General features: G+C 40.2%; 1 protein-coding gene across 3 annotated transcripts in view; it reads right to left on the bottom strand.

Moving 5' to 3' along the window:
* Positions 1 to 441: 441 nt before the first annotated feature.
* Positions 442 to 24,893, bottom strand: part of prkcba (protein kinase C, beta a) — a 91,502-nt gene continuing 67,050 nt past the window's right edge. Inside the window, exons 8-18 of one of the 3 annotated variants that reach the window (XR_014087224.1) lie at positions 23,855 to 23,951; positions 23,620 to 23,760; positions 23,368 to 23,541; positions 23,151 to 23,242; positions 21,771 to 21,833; positions 21,529 to 21,667; positions 21,355 to 21,435; positions 20,046 to 20,153; positions 19,830 to 19,970; positions 15,473 to 18,025; positions 15,059 to 15,429 (exon numbers count right to left, since the gene is read on the bottom strand). Coding sequence is in view for 2 of the 3 variants with exons in the window: in XM_008406066.3 (XP_008404288.1) it covers positions 5,209 to 5,361; positions 19,830 to 19,970; positions 20,046 to 20,153; positions 21,355 to 21,435; positions 21,529 to 21,667; positions 21,771 to 21,833; positions 23,151 to 23,242; positions 23,368 to 23,541; positions 23,620 to 23,760; positions 23,855 to 23,951 (1,189 nt within the window). In the remaining variant the exon portion in view is untranslated. Of the gene's footprint in view, positions 5,362 to 15,058; positions 18,026 to 19,829; positions 19,971 to 20,045; positions 20,154 to 21,354; positions 21,436 to 21,528; positions 21,668 to 21,770; positions 21,834 to 23,150; positions 23,243 to 23,367; positions 23,542 to 23,619; positions 23,761 to 23,854; positions 23,952 to 24,893 lie in introns of those variants that run through there. The other 2 variants (XM_008406066.3, XM_008406060.3) reach the window with 2 other exon arrangements.

Genomic DNA, 24,893 nt, shown 5'->3' on the forward strand with positions numbered 1-24,893 from the left:
TTATGAACAGAGACCTGCTGCTTCCAATCAGAGATCAACAGATTGTTTGACTTTGACATACAAAACAAGGTTGAATAAGAACAAACTGGTGTTAATATGGGATTTGTTTGCAAGGATAATGAGATAAACACTGTCATCTGGAGTTGAACTGTGTTATTCTGACTGTTATAAGGCACCAAATTATTTGCTATGACTGATAATATGCACTATGTTGTTTCTAATATGTACAGTATTCCCCTTTTATGGGTCCAGATTAAGAACTGCAATCACTTTGGTAGAAAAACTCTATTTGAGAATTATTACATAAGTTTGATTCTGGGCTAAACTTGTGTTTATCTCAGCTTCAGTTAGTCTGAGTTCACACCACAGCAGGTGGTATGACGACTGCTTAAAGCTGCTGATTATATCAGAGAAAGTCTGTTTAGAAATGGACACAATGTGTAACCCAGGTGACCATCAATTTTTAATGTGTGGTTTGATTATTAGGTCATGAATCTGCAAACAGCTGTGAAGCAAAAACGACAAAATTACAGTATTGATTGTATGATAATATTTTTATGTTTTTTGTATCTGTCTCTTCAGCTAAAGATGATGCATGCATCATAATATCTATCATGCCCTTTTATTCTCTCAGGGTTTCTTCTTTTCCTTTTGACCTTCTTCCTTTTGCATAGTAAGTCTCTCCTTTTTGCCAGATTTCCGAATATTGACTTGATCATTTCATTGCCTTAAAATGAAGATGTGTTTCTGCTACAGAAGTAGGAAAAAATTATTGATAAAAATAAAGTGCCATTTTAAAGACAGAAAGTGGAAGACAAATATGCATAACTGAAATTGTGTGGGAAAAAATGAAAAGGGGCTGGACTATGAGGAATAGTAGAGAAGTGTATTATTACAAGAAAAACACACCTACCTCTAATTCCTCGCTCATATTTACACATACACTGAAACACAAGTCTTACAGAAGTTTACATCAAGTTTTTAAGTTTTTCTGCTAAAATTTCAGTCTCCCAAGAGTTTTTGAAGGAGGAGACTTTTCAGCATTTCGAAGAGGGAACGAAAGAAGAATTCACATGTGAATTTTCGAGAACTGACATGGATCAATACATTCAGGACACGTCACAAGGTTTTCTCCTCGATGGTGTCAAAAAACAAAAATACACTGAATAAATATATAAACGCCCCAAGACAACTATTGTTGCCACGTGAAGTTGACAACTGTAAATGAACATTTGCTAACATTTTATTGTACAAAAGTAATATTTATCTTGATTTGTGTATAATTTTTAGTCCAACTTGCAACTTGAGAGTGAGCATTACCCAGTGAGTTGATTTTTTACTCAGTGCATGGATGGGGCATGTCCACTGGGTGATCAGAGAAAATGAGCAACAACTGGACAATCCTTGGACTGGGGACAATAAAAGGCCGCCCCAAAATATCAAATTTTGGCACAAGTCATAATGCTTCAGATGTCACAAGTTATGCGGGAGCGTGGCATTGGCATGTTGGATGTCCACCGTAGCAGCAGCTGCATGGCTAAATGTCCATTATCCGACCAAAGGCTGTTTAAGAGTTTCCAACAGACTGGCACTACTGCAAATTGACCTCATCCTCATCGGCCACGTGTGACCTCTCCAGCACAAGATCGCCACATCCGGCTCGTACAACTGCAGGATCGGCTAAGAGCAGCAACACACACAGCTGATGAGATTATTGGTCTGCACAACAGACGCATCACACGTCAGACTGTCCGTAGTCACATACGAGAAGCCAACTTGGTCTAACTCTTAATTCCTCAACCTGACCCCTATCATATTCAAAGGACGGTCAATCCACTACAAATGGCCATACTATGATGTTGTCAATGCTCATATGAAGATAAGTAACTACTGAAAATATATTTTGAGTTTCTCTATATATAATTAACATAACCCAAATGTTCATAAAACTCTTATATTTGACATGGGGCCTTAATATTTTTGTTCAGTGTAAAAATCTTTAGCTACAGTACCAACAAATATGGCATGCATAGAGGAGCTCCACCACAAGAACTGTAAAGACCTACACAGCACCAACCCACTCCAATGCAAACAGAGTCATGAGGATATGTGAGAAAGATAATAGATTTTTTCTTTTCTTGCATCAACTTGGAAGACAAGACATGCTTAAGACTAAGTACAGGACTAGCTTAGACATGAGGTTATAAATCCTAGATCTACAGTAAATCTTGCACCCCTCTGAACTGCTGTCTGCACAGACATGTTTGACTTATTGATTATAAAATGTTCATGACGTCACTCTCACCAGCATAGCAGAAGGAAATCAAGTAAACAAACACACTCTTCGTTATCAACATAGCGCAAAGGTACATGTTGGCAGTAAATCTTGAGCCGTTTGTGGTGAAGTCCTGTGAATGTTATCTACTGCTGTCGTTTCCTGGAGATGTGAATGTCACCACTCTGGCAGAAGGTCATTTGTGGGATTCTTCTGTTGCACAATGTTTGAAAAAAAATCTCATTATCAATGAACCCACTTCCAGTAAAAATGTAAGTGTTAAAATGATATGGTGTCAATTTGTCTCCCTGGCATGCAATGAGGTTAATGGATTGGGAGGGAAATGTGCAGTACTGTGCAAAAGACTTGAATCATCCATAATTTCTTTAGAATTTGTTTTTCAGGAAACTATGTAATATGGTCTTGATAAACGGTTCTGTGTATTATTTGAAGATGTGTTGAAGTTTTCTTTGGACTTTGGCATCTTGTTCCCCTCATTTTTAGTCCATTATGCAGAAATTTTCAGAGCAGTCATTTTTGTCATTATAGTCATCATTTATGCATAAAAATACTTAGAAACTAAAGGAGTGACTGCACTAAAACAGTGTTTTTCAACCACTGTTAGTGAGTGATCATCAGGTGTGCCGTGGAAATTATCCAATTTCACCTAACGTATTTTCCGGGCTATAAGCCACTACTTTTTTCCTAAGGTTTGAACCATGTGGCTTGTCCTAGTGCGGCTTTTCTGTGGATTTTTCTTCAACCACCAGGGGGCCCTTTAGCAGGAAGTGAATCATACAAAGTCAAAATTGTAAATCAAAGAAGAAAGCGCTAATTTTGATTTTTAGAACAAGCACGTTTGGAGAAATGTTTTCAAACTCATATGATGCAGCTTTTAAGTTGAGTGCTATCGATCTGGCAGTACAGGAGGGAAATGGAGCCGCTGCAGGTAAGCTCTGGTGAACAAAACTGTGGTTCGGCTTTGGAGACAGAAGGCTGCGGCCTTAATATATCCAGCAGATTTATTAGGACGCAACCCTCTGCTGGGTCCTTATGGAAAATCGAGAGCAACAAAGATACCAGCGGCTTATAGCCCGGTGCGGCTTATGTACGTTTCCAGTTTTTTTTACTCTATAGTCCGGAAAATACGGTAATTGGTCTTAAAAGATTTTTTGAAACTGAATTAATTATCTGCAAATAATGCCATTTTCGAGTGTCTCTGCTGTAGTAGTGTTGTCATGTAATTTTCTTACCACTAGATGGCAGTAGGTACAGAGTATTTTATGTTAAAACGAGAATTAGTGATGCACGAATGTTACAGGTAGCGGTGAGAGCATTGAATCTAGCAAGACTGATGACAGTGATGGAAAAGACAGTGAAGCTCAGCAGTAGTTGGAAAGAACATGAGTCCATTTCTCACAACATATCTGTGTGAAATGAGCTTCTCTAGTCTGGTTACTATAAAAACTAAAACCAGAGAGACTGAGAGCTGTGGAGGAAGAGCTTTGTCTTTCTTCAATTTCTACCAGGAAATCAGCTGTTTTTATCCAAACATGCACAGGTTTCACACTAGGTGGGTAAAATATATAGATATTGACGTTTTGTACATGCAACTCTTCATATTGTAACAGTGAATATGAAGTTAAATGTTTCCCAAATATTATTGCTTCTTTCAGAATAAGAATTATTTTCTGTATTCTGGCTATAAGAATGTTTGTGGATTAGTTTGTAAAACACTTTGAAGTTTTCTACAACTTCTTTAAATTTAAGCCCACAGTGTTGTGGCTGTTCAGGTGTATTTTTGAAGTGGACATGTTGAGTGCAATTTGAAATAAGAAATGTAAAATATGATAAAAATACATTTTTATGTTTGATTTCTATTCAAGACACTTTGATAAGAATGACTATATATGTAATAGAGGCGGCTACAGAGTATCTTTGTTTCCATTTTTGGTTGGTGGTGTGCCTCGAGATTTTTTCAATTAAAATAATTTACCTTGGCTCAAAAAAGGTTGAAAAACACTGCACCAAAACAGTGAAAGAATTTTTGTGGGACTACAAAAAGTATCTGGTTGACCTTATAAATCTACGCATATTAGTCAAGTGAAGTTGATAATATACATTTTAACAAGTATATTAAAATGTATACTACATGCTGTATTGACATGCATTGCATACACGTCACAGCAGGAGTCAATGTTTAAAACTAGCGAGCATTATGTTTTCCTTTATTAAAGCATGATATTTTGGGGAGGATAAGAGCTTTTACTCATTTGCTTTGCCAGATAAAAACTGCATTTCTCAGCACAAACAACCATAAAGAAAATTTGGAGAAAACCTACTGCTAACTAGCAAATATGAGGGTTGCAAATTTGAGTGAACAAATCAATTGAAAGACTTTTGTAACTTAGATAATGACACACACTGCTATTGCTACTACAAAATTGTCTTTGTTTCTTCTATTTTAGAAGCAAAACATCGATTAAGAGATGAACTGCACCTCCTTAAATCAAAGCTCCACATGGAAAGCAGGTAGACATTTATGTTTAAGCTGTTGTTTGACCTATTGTTTTAAACCAAATGTTTTTTCTAGCATCCAATGAACCTTTGATAATGGTGCTTTAAACCAGTATTTGTTATATAAAATGCAGTGAAACGAAGACATTTGACTAACTTGGCCAACATTTCATTTTATGAAGTAATCTCGTCAAGAAGATTCTGTCATGCTCAGATAAAAAAAGCAGTTAATGTCCAAAGAAAAGCTTTAGAGCCCTTCAGAAACAGGGGGGAGCTTTTACTGAGCTTATAAGATTCTAAGGCAATTTGGCAGAAATAGAGTAAATCATATGGAATTGTTTAAAACTTTTGCACAGTACTAGAGCTGAGCTGTTTGGATAGTTTTTTCTGTGCCTCATCTAACCACTGAGATGTCCTCAGACTTGTATAACAAATTCTGGGTTGGTGTAGGAGAAGCCTTGGAACTCATTCTGGTCCAGGTTCATGATGAAGAGTTTGTCTGTCGGTGTCAGCTCCACCGCCATCTTGGTGAACTCCTTGTCAAAGTTGCCAACATCGCTGCGAGATTTCTGCCACAGAAAATTGAAATCAGTTAGAGATATGAAACTCTGGAACATTAGAGTGACAGTAGTCATCAGTGAAAGCATAACTCAGAAAGAGTGGAAATGATTTGACAAAAAGCAGTAATAACAGCTGAAAAAAGCACATAGAAGAATAAAGAAGGCAGCACATACTTTTACCACATTCAGACAGTTATAGTAAACTGTAGAGCTGGAACAATCAAAGGTTATGGAAAAAAAGCTTTTATACTCAAACTTGAAAGCTATTAAAAATGCTAAATCTTTCAATCATGCTTCCCATGTTATCTTTTTATTATGAATGTTTGTAATAAGCCTGATCTCACACTACCCAGATTAGTGTGTCGAAAATCAATAAATAAGGAACTAAACAGTTGAACCAAAACTGATGTGAAAAAATAAAAAACAAAATACTCAAGCATCACACAAATGTTGATTTTTATTATTATTCGAGTTAGAATTTAAAAATACTTCATTGCAAACAAAACATTTGGTCCTCCTTTCAAGTTAAGTCAAAAGGGTTGGTAAAGTTCTCACGTTTCACAATTGTTTTATGGAAGCAAATCATTGCCTATTTAATCTGCCTTGATTAAAGGTGAACAGTGGACAAAACTATTGTTTGGTTGCATGAACCAAATATCCATAAGTTTGAGGATTTAACATAATTACACATTACAATAAGTAGATTTTTTCCCCCCCAGTATGCAGTCACTTCAGTCATGGCTAAATGTTTTAGTGATGCAAATGTGCTTTGTTCCAGACTTTGTTGCTACAAAGAGCTTAACAAGCTTAAAAATTATTATTATTTTTTTTTATTAATTTAAGTTCAAGAGCAGTTCCACACCCAAACCACTCCTCTAATTTTCCAAGCGGCCTATTCACTCTGCTCACCCACTCATCTCAGTTTGTTACATTTCGTCAACCCCGCCCTCCCTTACCCTTTACTTCATTTTGTGCTGATCTAGCTATAACCGTTTCCCAAAGACCAAACCTCCGTGCTGTCTTCACCTCCCAAACCTTCCAGATAACCAGATCAAGATTCATCCCTTCATCCCCTCATTCTTTCATCAATAAATCTTTAAACCTATATCTTCGTGGTGTGAATTACCTTACCATGAAATGAACAGGCTGCAGACAGTGGGCTTACTTCACATGGTGATCTAATTAACAGGAGTAGTGATGGTCAGAGTCCATCACTACTCCCAGGTCTCAGGTGATCTGAATGACTGAATAAGAGTGATTTCCAACAACAGTCTAATTTCAAGCAGTTTAGTTGCAGTGCTTAGTTTCAGAAGAGGGCTTTACAAATCATATTGCCACACCAATGCAGAGCTTCCTCACCCATGGCAGCCACTTGGTGAGTGTGTGGAAAGTGATGACGTTTGGAAATCTGCCTAGTAATAGCAAAGCATGGTAACTATTTCTCTCCAAGAAAAACATTAAGCACAGGTTGGCATTTTGCAGGAAGTTGGGATACTTCCCCTGATAACTCCCACTACAAGATATGTGGAACATAGTTTATCTGGAGAAATAAAGATGAGAGCTGTCAACCCAGCTCAGAGGAATCCTGGTATAGTCCATGTCAAAGGGGTTGATTCTCATGCAAAAGAGGGGAGAGAGGATGTAGGACCAAAAAGTGCTACAAGAAAAAAACCTTTACATTGCAGACACAATTTGGTTAGGACTTTTGGTAACACTTTATTTGAAGGGGTGTGCATAAGACTGACATGACAGTCATAAACATTCATAAAGGCTTCTTCATGTTCATGACAGTGTCATGTCAGTCTTATGCACACCCCTTCAAATAAAGTGTTACCGGATTTATTTTATTTTCCAGCATGATGGAGCAGTGTTCATGAGGCAGAAGACAGAAAGTGTTTCAAAGATTAGATCCACTGCATGTCACTAACCAGAGAACAACAGGTCTATCAGTGAAGCTTTGACTCCAACGCTGATATGCAGAATGACAAAGGCAATTATAGAAGTGATGAAGAAGAAATACAGTGGGGCAAAAAAGTATTTAATCAGCCACCAATTGTGCAAGTTCTCCCACTTAAAAAGATGAGAGAGGCCTGTAATTTTCATCATAGATGTACCTCAACTATGAGAGACAAAAGGAGAAAAAAAATCCAGAAAATCACATTTTCTGATTTTTAAAGAATTTATTTGCAAAATATGGTGGAAAATAAGTATTTGGTCAATAACAAAAGTTCATCTCAATACTTTGTTATATAACCTTTGTTGGCAATGACAGAGATCAAACATTTTCTGTAAGTCTTCACAAGGTTCTCACACACCGTTGGTGGTATTTTGGCCCATTCCTCCATGCAGATCTTCTCTAGAGCTGTGATGTTCTGGGGCTGTCGCTGGACAACACGGACTTTCAACTCCCTCCACAGATTTTCTATGGGGTTGACATCTGGAGACTGGCTAGGCCACTCCAGGACCTTGAAATGCTTCTTACGAAGCCACTCCTTTGTTACCCGGGTGGTGTGTTTGGGATCATCGTCCTGCTGAAAGACCCAGCCACGTTTCACCTTCAATGCCCTTGTTGATGGAAGGAGGTTTTCACTCAAAATGTGACGATACATGGCCCCATTCATTCTTTCCTTTACACGGATCAGTCGTCCTGGTCCCTTTGCAGAAAAACAGCCCTAAAGCATGATGTTTCCACCCCCATGCTTCACAGTAGGCATGGTGTTCTTTGGATGCAACTCAGTATTCATTCTCCTCCAAACACGACGAGTAGAGTTTTGACCAAAAAGTTCTACTTTGGTTTCATCTGACCATATGATATTCTCCCAGTCATCTTCTGGATCATCCAAATGCTCTCTAGCAAACTTGAGACGGACCTTGACATGTCCTGGCTTAAGCAGGGGGAACGTCTGGCACTGCAGGTTTGAGTCCCTGGCGGCGTAGTGTGTTACTGATGGTAGCCTTTGTTACTTTGGTCCCAGCTCTCTGCAGGTCATTCACTAGGTTCCCCCGTGTGGTTCTGGGTTTTTGCTCACCGTTCTTGTGATCATTTTGACCCCACAGGGTGTGATCTTGGGGTTCCTCCAGATCGAGGGAGATTATCAGTGGTCTTGTTCCATTTTCTAATAATTGATCCCACAGTTGATTTCTTTACACCAAGCTGTTTACCTATTGCAGATTCAGTATTCCCAGCTAGGTGCAGGTTTATCATTTTGTTTCGGGTGTCCTTTGACAGCTCTCTAGTTTTGGCCATGGTGGAGTTTAGAGTGTGACTGTTTGAGGTTGTGACCAGGTGTGTTTTATACTGATAACGAGTTCAAATAGGTGCCATTAATACAGGTAACAAGTGGAGGACAGAGGAGCCTCTTACAGAAGAAGTTACACGACTGTGAGAGCCTGAAATCTTGCTTGTTTGTAGCTGACCAAATACTTATTTTCCACCATATATTGCCAATAAATTCTTTAAAAATCAGAAAATGTGATTTTCTGGATTTTTTTTTCTCCTTTTGTCTCATAGTTGAGGTACATCTATGATGAAAATTACAGGCCTCTCATCTTTTTATGTGGGAGAACTTGCACAATTGGTGGCTGACTAAATACTTTTTTGCCCCACTTTATCATTAATATAAATATTGACTCTTTGCCTAAATATGATTCATTTCCTAATAAAGCCTTTGAGACTTATAAGATATTAAGTTATAGCTGTGGATTTCATTTAAACTCAGTCAGTTCATTGATAAATAATGTATTTATATAAATAATAGGAGGAATATAAGTAATGAGTTTATAGGCTATGTGAGCGATTTGTTATTTTAAAGCAGACCCAAAGCTGTGAGTTTGAAGTCAACTGCTAATAGCATTAGATAAGGGGTAAGTTACAGTTTTGTCAAGTTAAGTGGTTTTGTCCACATTTCTGTTAATTTGGGAGTTATGGTAATGCTGGAAGTCTGCACGGTGGGAAACAAACAGAAACAACAAATTAAAAAACACAAGCACCCTGCCAACAACCTTAGAAAAAACATTTAAAAGATGGAAAATAGCCACCCACACCACATCTACAGCACAGATACAGAAAGACTGAACACAAACTTCAAAAGCCAAAGAGAGGAAATGTTCCAGTACAGAGCGGGACGAAGATTGATACCAAACGACATCTGGAGAGGATTTGACACGGGGAGGTGGAGCAGCGAGTCCTCAGCAAAACACACGGACCACATGAACTACACACAACAGTTTTAATCTCCTACCTCCTCCTTATGTCTCATCACAGGAGCTCCAGCTGAAATGATGGGAGCTTAAATGTTTTCACCTTTTTCAGTTCATTGCTGAGCATAAAAGCAATGTGATATACAGATATAAAAAGTTTTTCTCCACCCATTTCCAAAAGTGAAACTCAGGTTTATTACGCAAAAAGAAATGTCAAGACTTTATTTCATGTAATTTTAATGATTATGGCTTACAGATAATCAAAAGTCAGTGTTTCAGAAATGTATTTGATGATCTTAAGTAATAATCTAACTTTGTGAGATGCTCCTCCTCGAGCTGCCACCTTATCGTGGTGGAGGGGTTTGAGTGTCCCAATGATCCTAGGAGCTATGCTGCCTGGGGCTTTATGCCCCTGGTAGGGTCACCCAAGGCAGACAGGTCCTAGGTGAGGAACCAGACAAAGCACAGCCTGAAGACACCAATGATGGAGACGAACTTTGGATCTAGCGTTCCCTCGCCGGAACGCTGGTCACCGGGGCCCCACTCTGGAGCCAGGCCTGGAGGTGGGGCACGATGGCGAGCGCCTGTTGGCCGGGCTTTTACCCACGGAGACCGGACGGGCTCAGCCCGAAGAGGAGTTGTGGGTCCCCCTTCTAATGGGCTCACCACCTGTCCGAGGGGCCAAAGGGGTCGGGTGCAGTGTGTTACGGGCGGCAGCCGAGGGAGGGGACCCAGCGGTCTGATCCTCGGCTGCAGAAGCTGGCTCTTGGGACGTGGAACGTCACCTCTCTGGTGGGGAAGGAACCGGAGCTAGTGTGCGAGGCTGAGAGGTTCCGGCTAGAAATAGTCGGCCTCACCTCGACACATGGCTCTGGTTCTGGAACCAGTCTCCTTGAGAGGGGCTGGACGTACTTCCACTCTGGAGTTGCCCACGGTGAGAGGCGCCGGGCTGGAGTGGGCATACTTGTTGCCCCCCATTTGGGCGCCTGTACGTTGGGGTTCACCCCGGTGAACGAGAGGGTAGCCTCCCTCCGCCTACGGGTGGAGGGACGGGTTCTGACTGTTGTTTGTGCTTACGGGCCGAACAACAGTTCAGATTACCCACCCTTCTTGGAGTCCTTAGAGGGGGTACTGGAGAGTGCCCCTCCTGGGGACTCCCTTGTTCTACTGGGGGACTTCAACGCTCACGTGGGCAATGACAGTGAGACCTGGAGGGGCGTGGTTGGGAAGAACGGCCCCCCCGACCTGAACTCGAGTGGTGTTCTGTTGCTGGACTTCTGTGCTTGTCACGGATTGTCCATCACGAACACCATGTTCAAGCATAAGGGTGTCCATATGTGCACTTGGCACCAGGATGCCCTAGGCCGCAGTTCGATGATTGACTTTGTCATCGTTTCATCGGATCTGCGGTCGTATGTCTTGGACACTCGGGTGAAGAGAGGTGCGGAGCTGTCCACTGACCTCTACCTGGTGGTGAGTTGGCTCCGGTGGTGGGGGAGGAAGCCGGTCAGACCTGGCAGGCCCAAACATGTAGTGAGGGTCTGCTGGGAAAGTCTGGCAGAGTCCCATGTGAGACGGAGCTTTAACTCCCAACTCTGGCAGAACTTCGAACACGTTCCGAGGGATGTGGGGGACTTTGAGTCTGAGTGGACCATGTTCTGTATCTCCATTGCCGAGGCGGCTTATCGGATCTGCGGCCGCAAGGTTGTTGGTGCCTGTCGCGGCGGCAACCCTCGAACCCATTGGTGGACACCTTTGGTGAGGGATGCTGTCAAGCTGAAGAAGGAGTCCTATTGGGCCTTTTTGGCCTGTGGGACTCCAGAAGCAGCTGATGGGTACTGGCGGGCGAAGTGGCATGTGGCTCGGGTTGTTGCTGAGGCAAAAACTCAAGGGTGGAAGGAGTTTGGAGAGGCCGTGGGGAAAGACTTCCGTACGGCTTCGAGGTGATTCTGGTCCACCATCCGGCGTCTCAGGAGGGGGAAGCAGTGCAGCACCAACACCGTTTACAGTGGGGATGGTGCGCTGCTGACCTCAACTCGGGACGTTGTGGGCCGGTGGGCAGAATACTTCGAAAACCTCCTCAATCCCACCAACATGCCTTCTGTTGAGGAAGCTGAGCCTTTGTACTTTGGGTCGGACTCTCCAGTCTCTGGGGACAAGGTCGCCGAGGTGGTCAAAAAGCTCCTCGGTGGCAGGGCCCCGGGGGTGGATGAGATCCGCCCGGAGTTCCTTAAGGCTCTGGATGTTGTAGGGTTGTGTTGGCTCATGCGACTCTGCAATATCGCATGAATATCGGGGGCAGTTCCCCTGGACTGGCAGTCTGGGGTGGTGATCCCCCTGTGCATGGGAGTTTGCCCAACTGGTCTACATGTGTTTTGTGGACTGCTAATTAATCCTTGCATTCAACGGGCTGCGTTCTTGTTTGAAGTTGATGAGAACCATACATCCTACAATATGGGGTAAGACAATCTAACATGGTGAATATCCTCGATTTCAGGTTGGAGTGGTTCTGACGTTCTTCCGACCAGATCAGTCTCAACACACCACACATGGCAGGATTATTGCTTAAGATTTTCATAAAGAGTTGTCTTGATAATTGGTGCGTTCTAAGATTGTTGAAAATGGGAAATCAGGGCAAAAAAATTCTGTCATGTGATCTAGGCTCAAGTAGAAGGGCTTTTTTTGTTTGTTGACATTTACTCCGCACCCAGAAGGTTTCTTCAGTTCTGAACATAGTTGGAAGTAACAGGGTTATACATTCTTGTCCAGTGTTTCTCACTTCTGGTCCTCATGGAGCCCTGGCCTGCAGGTTTTAAATGTTTCCCTTCTGCCACACACCTTACTTAAATAACTGAGTGATTAACAGGCTTCTGCACCACTTGACATGTAGAGGAGATCATTCAATCATTTCAATCTGGTTTTCTAGACCAGAAACGCCAACATTTGCAGGCCGGCTCCTCAGGGACCGGAATTGAGAAACACTATTCTAGGAAGAACAATCACAATAATATGACCAATACATGAGTCACTAGCCCCATCATCTACTCTGATCCAGATTTTAGTCATTGTTGCCTTAGGAAGTTTGTGTTTGGACAATTGTTGCTCTGTTGTAACATTGCTTCTTGGCAATAAATATTTCTCAAGTCTGTTTATGTATCCCTTAAATCAGGGGTGTCAAACTCCAGTCCTGGAGGGCCGGTGTCCTGTAACTTTTAGATGTGCCTCTGCTGCACCACACCTGAATAGAATAATTAGGTGATTAGCATGAGAACATATCTACACAAGGGGGAGGTAATTAAGCCATTTCATTCCAATGTTTTGTACCTGTGGCACATCTAAAAACTGCAGAACAATGGGCCTTGAGGACTTTAGTTTGACACCTGTGCCTTAAATGGTCTGTATTGTTAAGGAACATGCATTTGTTGGTTAAGCACCAATTTTAAAACTCACTAAATCTTCTTGCTTGGTGTAACTTATTGGTATAGATAATTGGGGAAAGAAGAAATACAAAACACTAGCATCTTCAAGCAAAAGGAGGATCAGAAAAACGGAAGTCTGGACAGAGCAAATGAGCTGAACACATTCTTCAACGGGTTCAGTTGAGGTACCTGTTGCCATGACATCCCATATCATGACGTTTCACATCATATCAAGAGCCCTTGCAGTTTGCTTTTTGTCGTGGGGTTGGAGTTGATGATGCCATTTTACACGTACTTCAACAAACCCACTGTCATCTGGACAAAGCAAGCAGCACTGCGAGGATCATGTTAATGATTTCTTTTGTGCATTTAACACAATTCAGCCTGATCTGCTCTGTGAGAAACTCCAGAAGACACAAGTGGAGGCCTCAACAATCACCTGGATCTATGACTACCTCACAAACAGACCACAGTTTGTTAGACTGAAGGACTTTGTGTCTAAACAGGTGGTCAGCAACACAGGAGCACCGCAGGGCACTGTACTCTCACCATTCCTTTGCTCTCTGTACACTTCAGACTTCCAGCACAAGTCGGACTTCTGTCGTCCACAGAAATACACAGATGACTCTGCAGTTGTCAGGTTTATCAGAGATAGACAAGAGGCTGAGTCCAGAGAGCTGGTGGACCGCTTTGTGTCATGGTGTGGGAACAATCATCTCATCTTAATTGTGAACAAAACAAAGGAGATGATTGTTGATTTCAGGAGGAACAGGGTTAGATCAAATCCTGTTTCCATCATGGGAAAAGAACTGGAGGTGGTTAAGGAATATAAATATCTCTGTGTTCATCTGGACAACAGACTGGACTGGAGACACAACAGTGAAGCGTCTATAAGAAGGGACAGAGCAGACTGGACTTCTTGAGGAAGCTAAGATCCTTCAAGGTTTGCAGCCAGATGCTGCAGATCTTCTATAAGTCTTGTTGAGAGCATCATCTCTTCATCGATCAGCATCAGAGCCAAGGACCTAAAAAGGCTCAAGAGCCTGATAAAAATGGCTGGTTCTGCTCTGGGGACGACTGTGGAACCTCTGGAGATGAGATGCAAAGAAGGAATCTTCATAAAATCAGGAAAATTATGGACAACCCTCACCATCCTCTTCATGAGACTGTCTTGGGAAAGCAGAGCATATTCAGTCAGAGGCTTCTTCACATTTACTGTGATACAGACGACTACAAGAGGTCTTTCCTGCCAACAGCCATCAGCATCTGCAATAACTCTGAAGAATTAATGAGCTACAACAACATTTAATTTTCCTTTGGAATCAAATTATGTATTTTTGAATGTGGATTGAGTATCCGCCCAGTGCTGGTAACACACTGATGTGGAATGGCATCTCAGAGGTCACCCAGGCTGTTCCCATAAGTGTTCACTGGGGCTCGGGGTCATGGCAAGAGGCAGTCCAGGCCATGACATAAAAGCAGCCTCTCTACTCTCAAATCCTCCAGGCGCTCTGTGATGACCCAGTCTGAAGTTCAGCATTGATGTCTTTGAAGACAGAAATCAGCTCCTAAGGATCTTTCTATCTCTCTGGTGAGACAACCTCGAGTGACGACAAGACTCATTTTTACAGGAGTATAACATCAACACATCCCTCCACCAATAGGATTTGGAAAGTTTCTACAAATGTGGCATCATTTAAAGGGAAATCAAAAGGCTTTCCAGCAGCATAAGATTTATTACCAAGAAACATTGTTACAACAGAAAAATAGAAAATAAAAATGGCCGACAATTTTTTTTCTATTTTTTTGCAAAGTTTAGTCTGTAACTGACTTAACAGAATGATTAACAGATAAATAACTATGCATAGTTTTGTAGCTACAGTAATACTCTTGGTAGCAGCAGCTTTAACGACTATTTTTATCTAAAAAAAAATGGCTATAAATCTGGTGCTGCAATAATTTTCTAGATATCACACCTGAGTTTGTGAAACATCACCGTCTCCAAGAAACAACTCTGTACACAAAAAGGAGTTCAACAAACGGTCAGATGTGTTGTGGCAACAGTAAGAAGGCACACACAGAAGAAGTAGTCTGGCAGGCACCAGTGAGTATATTATGAGTTTCCAGTCATACGAGGAAATTACACAATCAACAATAGCATCTCTCCCACCCAGAAATCACATTCAAATATTTCTCTGATATAGAAATTGTATTTTTATATATATTATTTCTCTGGAGTTTTCTATGACTTGGCTGTTCACAGTTACCATAACCACCATTAGTGCTCATGGTTCTCATCTGGTAGAATCAAAGATGTTAGAATCAGGAGTCTTTGATGTTTCCTTCCTGCCACCTTGTTATGTGACACAAGATTTGACACATTGTTACTACTTTGCATCGTTACACAGTTACAAAATTATGAAACAACTTTGACATTTCATCTTTTATATGAAAAGGACTTTCAAGGGACATAATAATGTTGGTCAACAGTTAGGATAGACTGTAATGCATGTCATGATAATTACACCTGTATTGCAAAATGGCACATGATGGCTGCTCTTTTCCACAGCTGTTAGGAGAAGTATTTTTCTACAACTTTATGATTCTTAACCTTATTTTGGCACTTCTGGAAATCCTGTTTCTGGAGGATAAAATAACTTCACAAAAATCTAAATGTCTACATCATGTAAATTTTGAAAAAACAATTGTTTACAAGATATGCCCTCCATTAATGAAAACACAGTGTAACAGGGAAAACTTGTCTCCAGAGAAAAGCAAAGACCCTTCAATGAAAAACAAAAAATGTGCAACTCTTCCTGCTTTTGTGCACAAGGATCATAAATCAGCAAAAAATAATGGAGGTACATTCACCACAACATCAAACAGAAAGTGTAATAATATTTGATCCTACAGACAAAAATAAAGGAAACTAGTATTTGAAAAATTACAGCAAAGCAATTGGTCAGTTCATTTACATTGTATGAATTGCCAACATGTGATCAAAGTACACTCATCAACATCAATGAATGGTTGTCCTAATCAATATGCAGGTTACAGGGAAGGCGACACAGAGACAGAGTATGTTCAGGTTGGACTCTGGCATCCAGCAGCCTGCTGATGTGAGGCATTTAGATGTAAGCAACATTTCTGCACTGAAGATAAAAATACAGCCAGTAGAGGCAACACAAGAGCAGCAGTTACAAGCTAAACTACAGTGGTCCCAGAACAGAGTCGCTACTGGAAAACATGCTGGCCTGTTATCTTGGATCATGAATATATAATTATGTGGGCAGGTTGCTTTCAGTTATGCACATATTTCATTTCCATCTAAATAATATTTAAAAATCTGCCATTTTGGAGATGCATTTTTTTGCTTTCTTTCCTAAAGTCAACAGTCCTGCTTGGTACCGAGATGGAGACTGAAGGTCATAAAGTTAGAATGAAGTCTAGAAGCTACAGAAAAATTGCCTTTCAGTTCCCCCTGGATCCACTGTGCTCACAAAGATACAACATTATTTAGTAACATTAAACATTTAATATATTTTCTAACAAACTGATGAGAGAAAACATCAGGGTTTATCGCACTGCTTCTTCTGCGTCAATTTAACTCGCCACCATCGAGTCATGTAACTAACAAATGTTATGGTGGCATAGAACTGTTGGTGGCTACGTCAGGATGTTAGTAGGCATCCAAGTTCACTAAGCTATGTGTGAAGCCTCAACTACACTATACTTTGAATGATTTTAGCATAAACATAACGTGGTAATAACACGAATCCAGCAGAAGAAAAGATTTCTACATTTGATCTAGCTGAAAAATTATTTTATCACACCTCTGACCCCATCAGGATTTGAAGAAGGCAAATAAATACTTTACTGTCAACTTAAAAACGTATACTATAGAAGAAAATACAGACGAGTGGCAAATATGGAAAACAATTAGTTTTAATGCAATCTGTTAAGACAAGTTAGCAATTTTTTGTTTTAGTCTGTGAAGTTTTTAAAATAATTTTCAACAAACAAAATAATCCTTTATTGGTTTAGAATGTGAAGTTTATAAAACAATCTTTAACAAAGTCCATTAATAACACAGTCTCAATGCTAATTTAAGCTAACTACAATTTTTCTTTCAACCATGAATATGGCATTTAACGAACACTTATACATTTATATGGCATTTAAAAATAAAACCTGACAATGTAAACATTTTTTATAATATTCTCAAAGTAAGTTGTAAAAATAGTTAGAGAACCAGGTTCCAGACATTTTTTGTCTTTATGTTACATTAAGCCAATATAAGCTTGTTTCAGGCAAAAGGTTTCATTGATGCTTTCTAAAAAAAAAAGAGCCAATTTATCTTCTAGCTGCTTCTGAGTTTTTTGCTGTGCTAAACTAAACTAACATGTTCAACTGCATCATTGAAGAACCAGTTTAGGATAATGCTAATTTTCTCTTTTTGATTTTATTGCTCTGTTAGATTTTTATTGTTTATAAAATTAAACAATCACTGCTGAACAAGATGTGTAGTATGTTTAGTTGGATATTGAGCTATAACAGTGGTTTGCAGGGGCAACGGAAAGGAATCAGTTTCCAGATGCTTCTCAGATTTTAGCTAGAGGCTAAGATAAGCTAACACCTTCAGCTTCCTCTCTAACAAACCGGTTGAATAGTTTTCATACTTTTGGAACAAACTAAATAAATATCTTTCCCAAATGCTCAAACGTCTTTGAACCTTTTCGACCTGAGCCATAAAAAGTGCTAATGTGTAACGCCAGGTCTTAAAAGGTTAAAAATTGCTGGATGCAACCCAAATATGACATCATCAGAATAATTCCGTGTTTGGTTTTTATGTTTATGAAGTATGGGTGATTTCTATTAAAGCCAGGAGAAATGTTACATGGTCATTGAGCTGGGTGGTTGTACTCAGGGTTAACATATGAGAAGCCTTGGAATTCTTCCTGGTCCAGGTTGGATATTAGCTCCTGATCTGGGGGGGTCAGCTCAGGGGGGTTGCGTGTGAAAAAGCGATCAAAGTTCTCTGCATCACGCCCACACTGCCGTGGAGAGGAGAGATGGAGGAATGGATTGAGTTTCATGAAGGGTGAGGGAAAGAAAACAACAAAAGACGAAAAGAGAAAAAAGAGAAATACAACTAAAATATGGTATCAACCAATCAAATCACTCACAGCAAAAACTGTGGAATTCCATTGGTCTAAATGAAAGCAGTGGGCATACAGGTTCGTCATTGGTGACTACACTAACAAGTTTTAGCTTCACATTTGTCAGAGTAGTGACCAATGGTAGCAGATGGTTGTGTTCTGGTGATGGGGGATTTTTCATATCTACAGTGGCTTACAAAAGTATTCATACCTATTGAACTTTTCCATATTTGACACATTAAAACCACAAACTTATTTCATTGGAATTTTATATGAAAGACCAACACAAAGTGGTATACAATTGTGAAGTAGATTTTTTTTTTTGATGATTTAAAACATTTTTAACCAATAGAAAATGAAAGTGCAGTGTGCTAAAGTATTCAAGACCTACGACAGTATTTAAAACATGCTGGGGTCAGAGAGATTTTGAGGAAAATAATAATCACAGCCCCAGTTGTCAGTGGGTAATATACGATCCCGACAGCCGTTACCCAGCAGGTGTAAAGGGCGGAAAGCAATTTATTACATTTCCAAAACCAAAAAGGAATCTGGAATAACACAAAAAATGGATCATGGACTGCAGCCCACCTCACGTCCAGTTGAATGAAACTGATGGACGGAAACTACCAAGTTAGTCAGAACCACGGAGGTAACTGGTAGTAAACATCCCACTTTTTTGTCATAACGACATTACTGATGGATCAGGCACCGTACTGAGACTTAACGACTCGCGGCTCCGTGCTAAGGACTCATGGCTGACGGCTAAGTCTCAATAAATAAGCACAACTCAGTTAAATTAAAGTAACAATACTAAACATCTAATCATTTCCAGATCAAAAGGTGAAGATTTTATATGTGTAGATTCCACCGGTAGCTCTATGGCAGCATGAAAACAGACTGCAGTAACTGCTGTATTTGACACACTGTTTCATGCTACTGTTTACTTCCAAGCATTTTCCTGAAGGCAGATTTTCACAAGCCGGTATTATTTAAGTCATTTCTCACCCATTTTGTATGCAAACTGCGTCCCACAGCATTCACACTTGCATCCAACCAGACTTTTTTGTCCCTCGTTTTTCCTCTTGTGTTCTATCGTTGATTTCTACGTTATTTCCCGCTAATAACCTTATTAGACCTGACGTAGGTCTAGTTAGAGAATTTTCTTGCCCACCGTCTCTGCCTCAGTGTTGGTTTATGAGGCAAAAATGACTCAAAAAATGTCTGGGGTAATGCATCGAGGTCCGTAATAACAGCGTGCTTGTCGGAGGACAGCTCTAGTTCCGCATGGGGGCGGGGGGGGTGGGGGGTGGGGCAGCGTCATGTCAATTGCAGCAAAAGGTGGATCCACAAACTGTTGACTCAGGGGACCTGAATACTTTTGCCCACTCTTCAGTTTTTTAGTTGTAAATATTTTGAATCATCTATAATTTTCTTTCTACTTCACAATTGTGTACCACTTTGTGTTGGTCTTTCACATTAAATTGCAATAAAATCTATTTATGATTGGTTGTAATGTGACAAAATATGGAAATGTTCAAGGGGTATGAATCCTTTCACAAGTCACTGTATAACTTACCTCATAGGCAAGACTAAGAATACAACTCACTTTGTTTAATCATGGATCATTTCTAAAGCAAACTTTAGGGACTGGATACCATTATTAGGTGGAAAGTGTGCATGAGGGAATAAATACACTCACCGCTTTTGGTTTGAAGGGAGGCTGGACCTCCTTATTCTCCAGCTTTTCCCAGTCAATATAGCGGAAGAAGGCGTGCTCCTTGATGTCCCTTTCTCCCTCTGGGCCACAGCCAAGACGCTTCCCTGGGTGTTTGGTCATCAGCTAAAAATATACAAATATACATCGATTTTATATTATGATGAAAGACGGTGTATGTGTACTGCAATGTGTTCTCACCCCCTTGCAGATAGCAACAGCTTCTTTGGACATGGATTTAGGATAAGACACATGATGCTCCATGATTGACTGGAACAACTCGTCTTCATCTTCGCCATCAAATGGAGGCTGCAGATGAACAAAAATACACAATTTTTAATTATTGTTTCCAATATTTTAACTTTGATTAAAATTTGAATAAGTTAATTTTCACTTCTTAACAGCAACGCACCTAAAATTTCTGTTTGTATTACTAGATCACAATGTGGCTTATGACAAATAACATGATGCACTTAAATGCAGATATGAAATGATGAAAAGACATATTTGAATAGAAATGTCTTCAGCTGCTTTTTGTGAGTCAAGACGGCAGAAAAACAAGTCAAGTTTGTTCCACAGCTGAAGTGCAACAGTCTGTAAAGAGTGAGTTCATCTGATCCTTGAGAATACTTGTGGCTTTAACAATTCCGTACTAAAATGAAAGAGCAACCAATTGAAATACATTAAAACATGAGTGTAGATGTAAAGTATTTTTTATCAAATGAAGTTGATCAAAGGAATTTTTTGTTGTTGCTAAAAAGTGTGTTACAAAAGTCTAGACAAGAGAAAAGCAAAGCATGAATAATCATCTCAACACTAAACTTTGATATTTCTCAAATGATGACGACGGTTAGAGCAACCTTAAAAAGTATCTATTGATTGATCGATAACAACACCTACAGTTTGTAACCTTGGAATGCCAGTAAAATTCAAACGTCCAATCTGTTGGCTGATGAAATAAACCACGTTGTCCAGGACAACCTCAGTCTTCTGAGTCCTCTTGAAGGTTTATTTTACAACAGTTTATAATTTCCTTTAGCCATTCAGACAGTTTGAAAAACTTAGGATTTTTTGAAGGAACAATATAGCTGAATGCCAGCTTTATAAAAGTAATTGTAGATTTTATAAAATGCATTAACAATCTTTCAAAAATCTGCTAACTATGTTGCAAAAGATGTGGCCATAAAAGAGACTTGAGGTTCCAACATATTATATTAGAGCAATAGAAACTGACAGGATTTAGTTCATGCAGGCACTGAAACTTAAATGCTTAGGTAAAACTTGTGCCGCTATAAAACAGACGTGGAGATTCCTGCCTAAGATTGTTGTGTTACTGATGGCATCAAAGGCTGGCGACACATCTACCAAATCTAAAACACTGAATTCCCCAGGACAACGTTCACTGCTGAATGAAAATTTAAATCATTTCATGTGAGTTTAGTTATCTGCTTTCCTTTAGTCCTGACTCCTGGTTATTAATAGCAATGTTGATTAAAGGTGATGCACAAACCTGTCCGGCTAGCATTTCATAAAGCAGAACTCCAAAAGCCCACCAGTCCACAGACTTCCCATAAGGCTGATAAGCAATGATCTGTTGGGAAGAAAAACATGTTAATCAGTTGTTCCAGATTTGTAACAATTGATCAAATATATCAGTTGACGAGAGGAAAACACATGAACACACCTCTGGAGCAATGTAGTCTGGTGTCCCACAAAACGTCTTTGTTGTATGGCCATCAAACATGTTCTCTTTGCACATGCCAAAGTCTGCAATCTTTATGTGGCCTTCAGAGTCCAACATCACATTGTCCAACTTCAGGTCTCTGTAAACATGTACAAATACCCACAACCAACCCATTACTTACAATTGTTCTATTACAAAATACAAAAGCCTGATGAGTGGGAAGGATTCAAAACCAGGCTCACCGATACACAATGCCTTTGGAGTGAAGGAAGAAGAGGCCAATGGCAATTTCTGCTGCATAGAACCTGAAACGCAGAACCCCGCTTCATATTTAAATAGTGATGGTTCATATGCTATTTTTTTGTGAGATGCAACTGGCTAGTTTTTTTTGGTTAAAACAAAGTTGTAAGAAATGTGCTTGCAGTGACTGTAGCAGGGTTTTCACAGCTGTTCTAGTAGCTTAGCAGATAACTGCTGTTTTCTTGTAATAAAATAACATTTTGCTGCAAGACTACATGTTGCATAAATTAGATATTTTGCAACATTGAAAGATTATTCGAAGGTGATGAAAAAAGCCACAGATGAACAAAACTGTTCACTTAGTCTCTATGAGGCTATTAACAATAAATAAAATGTGGACAGACTGGTCAGAAGAATGGAGTGGGCCGATGACCAGACAGAAGGACTGGATGGAAGGAGCAGATGGTTGACTGGACAGATTGATGGAAGGATATGAAGAACGGATGGACACATTAGATGGACGGACAAATGGACAGACGAGAAGAACTATGGAAAGACAAATGATTCTGTTCATCCTTTAGATGGATTCAAAGGGCAGAACGGACGGATGGATTCAATTTAATTTATTCGGTAGCATAGAGACAATGCGTATTAACATTTTTGTAACCATGCCAGTTAGCCAAAAGGCTATTTGAGAGAAAGATGCATGTAGTTCAGTGTTCATGTCAGAGATGATATTCAGAAGGGATTTTTAAAATTAATTTTAGTTACCTCTGCTAAGTACTCTGTGCATAATATTGAAAGTGTCAGTGTGTCTACATCAAGTACAGTCAATCTGTTGAAACGACATGATTTTAAAAAATCCAGGGTGTTAAGACCCTGGGTGAGGGGATGGATGGACGGACAGGTGCTGCCTCCCCTCCCATCTGAAGCAGATTTCTCTGCTCAGACTTTTTCTGTCCTAAAACGGTTCTTTGCTTCTTTTTTTTCCCTGTTCAACAATCCGTAGTGATCCTGGCCAAAATGCTTACAGCAAACACACTGGTCTGCATTGTGCTCTGTTTGGACAGATGTGCTTGTCATCTGTTTATGGTCGGAAATGCCTGCCTATCCCAGATGGGGACCAGTAGATTCAGAAAATGAAGATGCATTGTCATTTCAATGTGGCACATTCTGCATTCTGTTTTTAAACCTTTCCAGCAAGACGAGCACAACATGGAGTCCAGCTGTGCTCCTGCAGATGCAGGGAATCCAGAGCTCTACTCTTTAACATCAAGTATGACAGCACAGGTCTATTTCTAATTTAGAACACAAACTAAAATATGATCATACAGATTTCAAAATGTTCAAGGTGTAGTCAGTGTGTTAGCATGAATACTCACACAGCATGAGGCTCCTTGAACTTGCCCACCTGTTGGATCTGATACATGAGGTCTCCTCCGTTGATATATTCCATGACAAAATACAAACGATCCTACAGGGAATTATGGAGGAGGAAAGAATAAAGAAATAAACTCCTCTTTTTCCTGTGAGAGGAGTCAATTTAAACAGTAACAGCTGATAGTAGGTAAGTGTGAAGATGAGCAGAACTCATCTTACCATGGTTTGGAAACATGAGTGCAGCTGAGTGAGGAATGGAGGTTTGCCGGACAGAGCCAGAACTCTTTTCTCCACCATGGTGCACTCTACGTCATCATCTTGGATCACCACATCTTTCTTTAGGATTTTGACTGCATACAACTCATCCGTACCTTTCCTCTCTGCCAGCATCACCTGAAGGGTGTCCATAGAAATTAAAGTTCGCACTGCTTTATATAAAGCCGGAAACCCACTTCTGAAAAGAAGTCTGACCTTTCCAAAGCTGCCTTTGCCCAGAACCATAATAAAGTTGAAGTCTGCGAGTTTGACGCGGTCCTGATTGCCGTTGCTGTCATACTTACAAACTGAGGACGAGGACGAGTCTGACGGCTTCCCTGGACCTATTTTTGCCCTCTGGAGACAATTTGGAACAACAGTGGAAAGAAAACCTGGTTAAAAACAAACAAGCCCAATAAAGTTCTAGCTTATCTATTTGTCCAAATCTTACATCAATCTGCCGTCGTATCGACTCGCTCCCCTCTTCTCCGTCTGGCTGGACAGGAACACTGAAGTATTCTCCTTCCTCCTGGGACAGCAGTTTAAACCTGAAGTCCGATATTCACACATACATTAGACGCTGCCTTTATTGTCCTTCTTATTAAACATTACAGGATAATCAAACCCTTGAACCTTTCCACATTTTCACATAAAAACCTGAATCATCAATCTATGGTTTGGCAAGTCAAGAAAATAGCATTTTTGCCACATCTTTTTTGAAAATATCTCAGAACAATCAAGTGGAAATCATCTGTGAAATTCAACTTTAAGTTTTCTTAAATGCTTTTAGGTCTGCCATTTGACTGGACCATTGAAACCATGGATATGCTTTCATCCAAACCGTCCCACCGGAGCTAACCTAACCCTAACCCTAACCCCACCGGAGCTAACCTAACCCTAACCCTTGGTCTCAAAGTCTTCTACGTCCTGTAAACAGGACTCCTTCCAGCAGTACCTTGAATTTAGCTACATCCATCTTCCTTGTTTCTGCTAAAAAAACAATGCATCCCCTAAGCATGATGTGACCACCACCATGTTTCAAAATGGAAATGGTGTGAGGCAGCATCATACAGTGCAAGTGTTTCTCGACGGCTATTGTTTTGCATACAGTTCAATGCTGGTTCCATATGTCTGGAGTACGTTCCTGCTGGGACTCCTACATGTTTTGTAGCAACTTTATTTATTTATTTATATTTTCTTTAAACAATGAAAGGAGAGATTTAAGAAAAGCTCAATTAATAATTGTCCTGTCAACACATTTCCCACTTCAGCTGTGGATCTATTCAGTTATGGGCTTTTTTGTTGTTTCTATGACCAGACAGGAGGGCATTACCTCCTGTCTTACAATACACCGAGTCAAACCAGCCAAACCAAACCCTTTGAAAAAACCGTTTCCTCCCCTCACAGCACCAAGAACATCTGAAGGAAACAACACATGAAGACACTGAGTGCAACTTCCTTGCCTCAAGGTAAATATATGTTACTGGTCA

This window comes from Poecilia reticulata, chromosome 1, assembly GCF_904066995.2.
Source record: "Poecilia reticulata chromosome 1, P_reticulata-male-v2, whole genome shotgun sequence".
In the NCBI taxonomy this organism is placed as follows: domain Eukaryota; kingdom Metazoa; phylum Chordata; class Actinopteri; order Cyprinodontiformes; family Poeciliidae; genus Poecilia; species Poecilia reticulata.